Raw genomic sequence first — 10,652 nt, 5'->3', positions numbered from 1 at the left:
CTGCTTTTCTCCAACCTGAGGCAGGGAGGAAAGTCACCTCTCCTGCCTTTGCTTTCTGCCTTTGCCTAGGTGGCCACCTTCTGCTTCTATGGAAACTCAGTTCTCAAGCTCCCCAGCCAACATGGCGAAGCATAAGTCTGCAGTGAACAATGGAATCAAACCTGCATTCAAAACTCTGCAGGTCCTGCTGCGCCAAGAACTGCAAAAATTCAGAGAGCTGCTAGATGGCAGCTCAGAGATATGGAAACTTCTAACTCTTGACTCCCACCTAGTGGTTAACTGAAATGGTGCAGTCCTGATAGGAAAGCTCTCCCTGCAAGGAGACCACCCAAACCAGGAGGATGGGCCTGGGATGGAATCACCACCCATCTTTCTCCTAAAATCCTGGAGCAACCAGCGAAGATAGAGGAAAGGTACCTCTTTAGAAAGTGCAGGAGATCCAGGAAGGCTATGAAAGCAATGTCCCCTTAGCTCAGCCTATATGTACTATAGCAGGCTGTAGAAAACTAGGTGTCAGTAGCCCTTCCAAACTGGATTTGCAATACTATGGAAACATGATTTGTTACAGAGGCCTAGACATGGTGCGAAACTATAGTTGGCTTTAATTAGGTTTGTTTGAACAAGGTACAGTTGGCTGGATTTACAGCTAAGGCATCAACCATGGTTTAAACATGGCAACATATGGACTGACCTCAAGCAAACCCCATTAGTGTTGACTTTGCACTAGTATGAGAAAACCTTTGTAAAACCTATGGGTTGCATCTGTGTTTGGAAATGACCCTCCTGCTTAATCCATTTGTTGGATTGCTGATCAACTTTTCCTGGGGAGGGAGCTATTTTCTCCTTGTTTCCAAATTAAAGTGTCTCGTGCATGGTATGCTTAATCGGCACTCGGCTTTGTGCAACCTTTCTAATTTTAAAATACAAACGAGGAGGAAGTGGTATTTGTTCTGGAAACCTCCTCCTAAGTGGAGAATGATATTTAGGCCAATTATTTCTTCTTTGATTGTTTGGCTGGCCAACCCCACCTAGTGCTCATCCTGTGAAACTGCAACAAAGCCTTCATTCGATTAAGAAACTGCATGTACAGTAAAGCTTAGAAGTTTGTAGTCCATCTGGCTGATTTATTTTCAGGTTTTATATGCCATCACAGCCTATGCTGTCTGATGGAGTTATAATCCAACACATGTGGAGAGCAAGAAGTCCCATTCTGCAGATTTGGGGCCAAGCCCCAAATCTTGTGGACAGCTCTACTATGCAAGGGTAAAAACAAAAAACAGAGACGGGAGGCTTAACCTTTGCATCCCCTATGCTCTATTTCTTTCCCTACTTGCTCCACATCTGCAACAGGAGGAAAGGTGCCACTGACTCCATTGTAAATAGAGGTGTGGGACCTCTAAATTATAATTGGGAGATAAAGGGTTAACCCTCCTCCATGCAAATCATAATATCAATCAGGTTGACTCCAACTCACACGGGTATTAAAAAAAAAATCTTGCACGCCAGGTTTAAACCATGTAACCCTCATGTTTTGGTTGCTTCTTAGCAGATCCGTGGTGCCTACCCCACTACTCTCAAAGCTGGCTTTGTCAGACCATGGGCCTTTCTGATGTCTCATCCTCCAAATACAAAGATAAGGGGAGGCGGTTTTGGGAGCTTCTAAACCAGAGATCCAGACCCCAGAGCAGGGGAAGAAGCAATCTTTACAAGCCAGGGGCCCAAACCGTCAGACACTGAACCATCCCTGAAGCCATGGGAGGAGTGGTGGACTTCAAAAGGCATCAGGTGACATGGAAAAGCACTGTGGGAGTAATGGTGTACTTAGGGGCTGCTGCTGTTCCCAAGTTAGCCTGCAACCTGAGTTAAGCTAATGTATGCCAGGTGGACTGGGCTGGGCTCCAGTATAAAACACGCTGTTGAAGATCGTTCCGTTCCTGAAAACAACAGTTGTATTGCTCAGATCCCTGGAATCTTATGGTGAATATAGATATTGTCTTCACATTTTTTGTGACTGTACCTTGCTCAGCTTGGTGTAACACTGTTTCTTGATTATACCTCTTCTTGAGCTACTGGTTTTAAGTCAACTAACTCCATGATAAAGAACATAGATAGCATGTGGTACTTTAATCTCTCCTCAACTGAGCTTTTCATCTGGGACAAGACCATTTCCTCCAGCCAATTGTACTCACTAAGGGAGTTTGCACAGCTTGTTCTGCCCAAAACATGGTTTGCTTGTTTGTAGATTGGCCTAGGTACAGTTCAGATAGAGTTTGTAAACCACTGTTAATGACCTGAAGCCTTGTTGAACCAGGTCCTCTAAGGCATCTGATTATAAATTGGAAATCACTCTCCTTCCATACATTCTAACAAGGCATCTTCCACTTGTGCTTTGGACTACAATACCAAGAATTCCCAGCCAGCATTGCCAAAAGCTGCACTAGCGTAAGGTTATTGGAGAGGCAGTCTGAATGCAACAGGAAAGCCCAAGCTGAAAGAAGCTGACTTAAAAGGTGGCATGGTGCCAAAGCATGGCTGGTTCCACAAGTCATTAATAGCCTGGTTTATCCTACCTGCTAATCCATCAACCAGGATTTACAAACTGCAAAAGTGGGCTTATGTACTAAGCCAAAACAACCAAACCATATTACGGCTTAAAATGATGTGTGAAATTCTAACTCAGAATTGGAACTTCACTGCTGGGCGTGGAGCTGAGGGCTTCCTTCCAAACCTAGTTTTATTGCTGTGGCAAAAGGAATTAAATAACCTGACAGGTAAAGTGAGCTGCCTCAGCTGGAGAGCAAGAAGCAGGTGGGGAGCTGTATTTTTTTTTTCCTTTGTTTCCTCCTTGTTTTATGAAAACAATTTCCCTCAGCAACCAACTCTGATCTTTTGTGGAGCTATTGTTTCTTTAATCTTTGAGCTAAACATATCAAGGAGGCCTCAGGTACCCATTCACCTTTCCAGAGAGGAAGACTTGTCACAGCCTGTTTGGAAGCCACCAAATGTCTCCGTGGCCCCTCTAAAGCCCATACCTTTCCTAGTGTCCACAAGAAGGTCCCAATTTAGCTTCCTGATAGCTCCTGATCTATGACCTATCAGGCAGCAGGGATCAAATTATCACTTATTAGATCACTTACTCACTGATAATGTTTAAAATCCCATCCTTCCATCTGAACCACAAACGTGGTCTTCTGACCACGTGACCCTTGCCTCAAGATCATGTTAGGGGAGAAGATGCTCACTGGCCCAAGGCAGCTTCTGAAATAGGTAATAATGGCAAAAGCTTGAACCATGGTTTCCTGGATCCCACTCAAACTACTATACTTGTTGGTTCTCCGTCCAGTAAAGCTTCTGCAGATTTATCTATCTGAACTCTGGGGACAGAAATAGTTTTGTGAGAAGAAGGCTGGCTCCTCACACCTTGTACTCAGCTATCCTTTCTTTTAGCTATGGCTTTTAAAAAAATAAATCACGGGTCTTCTACCATGCTAAGGCAAAAGCCTTGGTTTATGAACGACAACAGTTGTGTTTGCCCAAGACACTCACTTAAAAAACAAATCACAGAGTGCGAACCTGGTTTCTATGTTAGAGCCTTAAAGATCTGGGGTAGAATATTAGACTGATATTAGGCTGTTAATGGAGTTTCTATTTACCATTCTCACCTCACATTGCCTAAGTGCAGTAAGGGAGCCTTGTGTTGTGTACTGTATTTAACGTGTCTTTGTGTTTACATGGTAAAACTATCCTATTGACACAAGTATTGGTCAGCAAAGGAAATTCCTATCACTAACAACAAAGTCCTAGGTGACTAATTTCACAAATGTATTGCAAGAAACAGACTGTCTCTAGATCCCTCTAACCTGCTGTTGTGTTCAAGTAAAAAGAAGATTATTTATTCAACCTGAATCGGAGGTAAATGAAACTGGGAATATCCTTTGCTTGCTTGGTTCAAATTGGGCCATTTTGTTTTTGAAACTGTTGCAAGAAGAGGTGGGCAGCTGGGTGATCACATACACAACTGTATTGTCTAGTGTGAAGCATGTTTGTGTAAAATCATTATCTACTTCCTCCAATGGGTGTTATGCAGGAGGTGAAGGGGTGGTGAAGAAAGGCTGTTTGCCAGTGTGGGAATCGCTTAGATTTTAGGATAAGTCTATGCTAATTTAGGATTCAGATTCTATCAAGCATGGAAAGGCCAAGGTTGGGAAGGGGAGGAGGGAAGATGGTTTAGTTTTAAGTATATTCTGTCTGAGTGGAGGTATTTTACTTGGAATCTTCTGCATCTAAAGCTGTGATCCCTACACACTCCCAGTGAGGTCCTCAGAAATATCCCCTGAAACCTTTGCCAGTGAAGCAAGTTCAGAGCCCTCCTTCCCAGACTATGATGATTGATAACCACTGTGTTGATCTTTTTTGAAAGGATGGATTATACCTTGGAAGACGCACAACGCAAGGAGAAACTTCTGAAGACTGTTTATACCCTACAAGTTAAATCAGATGCCACTTTTCAGAAAGCTAGTCCTCTCCTGACCAACCATCCAGGCATGGGCATGGTGACTGACCACCAAGTTCACCAACTGGCAGAGAAAGCCAAGGTCATCTGCCATGACCTTGACAATATCAAAAACCTCCTTTATTATCGGCAAGATGACTTGGTTCGGAGGATCCCAAATCCCGACAGGAGCCATTATGGAGCAGTATGTGGAATTCACTGCTCACCAGATGGGGTGGTCTACATTACTAGTGAGAATGCACCCAGGGTCCACATTCTTAATCGCTCCGGCCAGATGTTTCGGTCCATCCCCTGTGTGGAATGGAGGAAGGAGGCTTTTTTACCTGAGGATGTGACCATCACCAGAGCTGGGATGGTGGCTGTCACAGACATGCTGAATGGAACCATCCACATCTTCAATGACCGCTCCAAGTTCTCCAAGGGTGAATGGCTAAGAATTGGGAAGTTTTGTTCCCCCAGAGGAATTGGAGTTGAAGCATCAGGAAGGATACTGGTGGCTGACTACACCGAAGGAAAAGTCCATAGCTTTGCCCTGGATCGGGCTTTCAAGATGCAAAGCACTCACTCTATCTCCAACCTACGTGGACCACGCTATGTGTGCATGATACCTGATGGGGGGTTTGCAGTGAGTGAAGAATGTGGCGAAGTCAAGCTCTTCGACAGCAGTCACAAACTGGTCTCTTCCATCAGCAGCAAATACGGCCACTGTTTTGGCAATCCTGCTGGCATCTGTGCTGATAAGGAAGGCAATGTCATTGTTGTAGATGAACAGCATCAGAAAGTGCACCTATTTCCTAGAAGTGGCTCTCCGATCTGCCTGGTCTCTAAAAGTCTGCTGAGACCAACAGGAATTGCCTGTTCCACTGATGGGTTACTTTTTGTCACCGATAGTGGGGACAATGATGTCAAAGTCTTCAAGTATCGCGTGAGACCCCATTACAGTTCTGACATTCTATGTATGCCTGGTGACAGTCCAAATTATTCACCTCATGGGAAGGTAGGATAGGCTCCTCCATTGTCCTTCATGATTTTTATAAACGCATCCATTTCTTTACCACATTACCTCATTAAATTTGCATTCACTTGCCCAAGAGTACATCAAACTACAGTTATTCCTTTGTCATAGAGAAGACCCAGCCCAAACAAAGAAAGCAGCCTCAACAAGTGGCCCCTGAAAGGAGAGACCCTGAAATTGGTGCTAAATGGACAATCTCCTATAATTTTTCCTTTCTTAATGGATTTTTTTGTAGTACGAAAAATGTCGGAAGAGACAGTGGGAGAATGAGGTTGGATTACAAGTGGACGTTGGGTTTTTAACATGGCACTGATGAGAGAGAGAGTATTTTGATCTAGAAGGAAGAGTATGCCAACTTTTTAGCTTTTAGATTACTTTTGGTCAGGAGAACCTTTTAGCAGGAATGGAAGATTGTGGTGATAGTTGATATGGCTCTAAGGGTGGTTATTAGGAAGTGTGGAGTGGAAAGGAAAAGAGGATGATTTTGGAGGTAGAGAAGGTTAAAGAGTGAATCTAGCTGAGAAGTGTGGTCCACCAGGGCAGCTGGAGAGCATGGGGAGAAAGCAGGCAGGGCCTATGGAATTGTGCCTCGTTGAAAGATTGTTGGGTGCAATCATGAGACAGCAAAAGATGCAAATGCTTTGTCTATTGCTGCTACTTTGCCAAGGTTGAGTGTACTTGTGGGCACTGCCATTGGGACGCCAGTTACTAGGTGGAAAGGGAGGAGGAAGAATACAACCTCTGCCATTACAAGACAGACAACCAGCTGATAGGTGGAAAGCAGTTGTAAGGAGACTGGTGGTGGTTGCAGATGTGAGACAAGACTGAAGGGTTTGGGTGGCAAAGGGGTTTAGCTCCTTACAGACAGGAATAATGCCACTGGATGTGAGTCAGAAAATCTGGGTACGCTTCTGGGGTGCTTGGTGTGTGGATGCAGATGTTGGGAAGAATGGAGTTACGGTTGGGCTAATGAAGGACAGGGAATGGAAGTGGAAAGCCATTCTCCCTGGAGTGAGATTATGAGGGGAGGGGCTCTCTGACCCTCTTCCTATATCTGAGTGAAAGTGAAGTTGAGAAATAGAGGGGACTCAGCAGTGGGAGGTGATGGAGGAAGAATATGCAAGAACATAGCAGGCTAGCACATGTGATGATTCCAGGACTGCTGAGTGGTTTCAAATAACAGTCCTGAGAAGAATGGAGGTAGAGTATGCTTCATTGAGGGGCGCTTGGAGCAGAAGGGAAATGTTGGTATTGGCACTTGGTCTCTGGGAAGAATCTAGATGGTAGTGCATAGAGAAGCCAGAGGGTTTTAAGAAGGAGAGATGTACTCTGGTACTGATAGGCAAAGGGAGGTATGATGGGAGGTGCTGGGCAGATGATTACAGAATGAAGGGTGGTTGAAAAATTAAGGACAAAAGAAAACGAATTTGCAGATATTAATGAAACCTGGCTGGGCAAGTTTGGAGAGTTCCCCTCTCTGAGATGTGCTCTTCAGCCATGACTCCAAGACCAGGGCAGCAATCCTCTAGGAGATCTCGGAAGTTATTAGGTGCTTTCTTCCATGTGTGAGGCCTTATTTGTAAAGCTGGATTTGAAGGACAAACTAGGGGTGATGTTACTGTACTGCCTTCTCTGCTGCTGAACAGTGTGCCTGCCTCAACTTCTCACTCAGGTTGTCACTTCAACCTTCCTTTACTGTGGATGAGGTCTGAGATGGCTTGGAATTTTGTGGCTGCCATGACAACCATGGGCTTTTTCCAGGTCATCATGGGCCCAACACACACAGGAGGCCACATGCTTGATCTGATCTTTACTCCAGAGTAGATGAGATGAGATCTGGTAGTGGGGGGTGGAACCATTACAATTAGTCCTTGTTGTGGACAGGTCTCTTACTGGGGAACCATGAGGTTTGTTGGTGCCATCAGCCTCTGCTAGTGTGCCAGGTGCAGTTTCCCTTGGAGATCCTATCAAAGGCCACTCATGTAACTTGCTTTACACAAGACTGCCCCTGAGGACTATTTGGAAGCTATAATGGCTGCAAAGCACCCATCTGATAGCGAATGACAACTGGGGGGAGATGGGCGGTGGCAAAATTTGATGAATAAATAAATTAGATGAATTACAGATGTTACCTGGCAACACAGACATGTAACACCTCTCTTGTGGAAGCTGCATTGATGGCTGATGTGCTTCCAAGTGCAGTTCAAAGTGCTGGTCATTCCCTATAAAACATGGTAGGGTTTGTAACCTGGGTATCTGAGACAGCCTCTCCAAGTCTGTCTTCACTATGTTCTAGCAGAGAGACATGATGTCAGTCCCCACCCTTTGGGAGGTAAGACAAGTTGGGGTTCAGATGCAAGTACCTCTGTTTTCTACTGGAGCTGCTTCTCTCCTGAAGCAGGGATGTCCCGTTCCCTGAGGATGTTCAGGAAAGTTGTTCAAACATGGCATATCCGCAGAGTTTTCAGGGTAGAATGGCCTGTGTTGCTTATGATGCTGTTTTTCCTGCTACTGAGTGGAAGGTGCTGTTATTATTTAGGTTAATATGGATACATATTTACCGAGGAACTGATTTGCATGATACCTGTATTTTTTTATTTTTAAAAATTTATTGTAGAGCCGTCTTGTAAGCCACTTAGAGTTGTTGAATTAAGCCAGTATAGAAGCATACATAAATACAGCACATAATACATCATGTGAAATTCTGTGTTTTTGGGAGAGCGATTTGAAAATAAAAATCTAACCTAGAAGTGCCAACGTTCAAGGAGAAGCTTATTCAGAGCTCTGATTTTCTACAGATATATTCTTCCACTGAAGAAATCCAAATGTGCATGGCCCTATCTTGAAACAGAACTAGAATCCTTGAGGAACATAACTCTTCTGACTTAAAAGATTTCAACTTGAATTTATCATCTAGAGTAAGAAAAGCCATAGGTGTTCTTTGGTTATCTCCATATGACTGATAGGAATGACTGTCCTCAGAAAGCAGCATCCAACAAGGCTGTGTCATGTTTTCCCAGTGAAATGTCCAGATCCTGTTACCCAAATGGGGCCAAGGCATCACAGGAGAGCATTCTCTGCTCTCCCCCAAAGTGATCAGAACAATAGACAGACTCAGTCCTCAAATCTTTGCATGCAAAGCTGATTTGAAGACACTTCCATCAAAGTGATGGTTGCCCTTCTATCCAGTTGTGGCTTAGCATTAAGTTGGTTCATTGTGCCTTGTGAGCAGACTATTCAATAGCCATTATATAACATTTCCCCAAATATATCTGATATAGCAATATCCCTCCATTGTCGTTTTTAATTGTTTTTCATTTTATTATGCCAGTTGGTTTTTTGCTGTTTTCAACTTCTAAGCCGGCCAGAGTCCTAACCTTTATCCCAAAGTTTCAGTGCTTATGCCCAGAAAAGTTTTGATATAAGTACAGCATTAACATGTTTTTCCCCAAGAGCATGGTGACCACATTTTCTTGGAAAAAATAAAGGACAAATCTGAAAAAGGGGCAAATCTGAAAAAGGTTCATAAGGATAAAAAACTTTAATTGTTTATGTTTATAACTTTGCTTTACAAAGGAAAATTCAAGAACAAAATCAAGAAAAGCTTTACAAAAACGCATATTCTAATAAAACTATCTAAAAAGCATAAGAAGCTATGAAGTTATGAGAAGCAAGTATTAAAAAGGATTTCTGCAATCAGACTGTGCATTAAGTGGTACTATTTGTACAGTAAACATTACAGGATCAAAATAAAGGAGAAAAGTGAGTTTTTGAAAAACAAATCTAAAGGCCAGCTTTCTGGAATAAAGGACTGTCCTTTATAGTAAAGGACATATGGTCATTGTACCAAAGACAGACATTACACAGGGAATTGTAAATGGGAAGATGCTGAGCCATTCTGTAGAGTTAATCAACTTCCACAAACTGTTTTGGAGGCACACATCACTAATTCTTAGAGATCAGTTGCGATGGCATGAAGCTTATCAGGAAAATGGAAGATGCAGACATGGCATTGAAAGGAAGATATGTGTTCCGCCCAGGGTGTGAACAGCAACGGTTAATTTTGCTTTTCAGAGGAAGTACTCTTACTGCAGTAAGAGAGAGCATTTGGCAATTTGCAAGGTGCTACCTGATGTTCTACTTTCTACATTACTGTACATTTAATCAGGTCAGTATGAAACAAAAGCCAAATTCATGCCTGATATAAATAATCTTGTTTCATATGTATGTAGATTGTTAGTGAAATCTTGTGGCTGTAGTGTCTGTACTTTGGCATCAAGTTATATATATATATAGGTAAACTTCTATGGAGTTTTTAAAAGTTCTGTTCTATGGTTGTGTGCATGGGTGTGATTCATATGTATATGAATTTAATAAGCAATGAAAGACCACCCAAATCAAAAACAAGTTGCTTTAAAACAAAGTCACAGTTTGTTCCTTAGGTTTGCTCTGGTAAGAAATGTATATAGTAAAATGTTCAACAGTTCAAGTGGTTCTGCATTTGGTAGAATGTAAGAAAACATCTAGTCCAGCAGTTCTCAAACATTTTGATCTAAGGAGCCCTTTAGATTCTTAAAAATGATTGAGGACCCCAAAGAGCTTTGGTTTATATGGGTTATATCTATCAATATTTACTGTATTAGAAATTAAGACTGAGACATTTTAAAATATTTACTTGACTTTGTGGACCCTGAAAGGGTCTTGGGGACCCCAGAGGTCCCCAGACCACCCTTTGCGAACTGCTGATCTAGTCAATGTTTCATTCCACAGCTGTGAAACAAGGAGAGGGTTTAGGGTATATTATCTATTTGGCTTCAGAAAGAACTATCATGTTAGTCAATGGCAGTAAAAATTGGCATTGGGGGACTTTTATCCATATACTGTATGTTAGACACACATGTTAAGAGAAGGTCAAAATACAATACAATGCAGAAAGAACAAGGACACTTTCGTCAAATCTTTTTATCCGTGATAGAATTTAATGTACACTACAGTGACCGTACGTCATTTTTTCTTTCTTTAATGTATTTTTGTATTAGGTTTTTGTATTAATCTGTTTAATATAATTCTTAATAAAATTATTCAAAAACAAAAACAAAAACAAACGAGAAGCTCAATGAGGCG

General features: G+C 42.5%; 1 protein-coding gene across 1 annotated transcript; it reads left to right on the top strand.

Annotated features, from left to right (window-relative positions):
- The first annotated feature begins 5,063 nt into the window (after positions 1–5,063).
- On the top strand, positions 5,064–5,519 carry NHLRC4 (NHL repeat containing 4). Its single transcript, XM_063314801.1, has one exon. It carries the CDS (start codon positions 5,064–5,066, stop codon positions 5,517–5,519), a length of 456 nt encoding a protein of 151 aa, XP_063170871.1.
- The last annotated feature ends 5,133 nt before the right edge of the window (positions 5,520–10,652 follow it).

This window comes from Candoia aspera, chromosome 14 (genome assembly GCF_035149785.1).
Source record: "Candoia aspera isolate rCanAsp1 chromosome 14, rCanAsp1.hap2, whole genome shotgun sequence".
Taxonomy (NCBI): domain Eukaryota; kingdom Metazoa; phylum Chordata; class Lepidosauria; order Squamata; family Boidae; genus Candoia; species Candoia aspera.
The sequence above is the reverse complement of the archived record's forward strand: the minus strand, read 5'-3'. Positions and strand labels throughout refer to the sequence as shown.

What these genes read in the sequence shown, in the direction of transcription:
- NHLRC4 (XM_063314801.1), top strand. Translation starts at nt 5,064, where the DNA reads ATGCAAAGCACTCACTCTATCTCCAACCTACGTGGACCACGCTATGTG.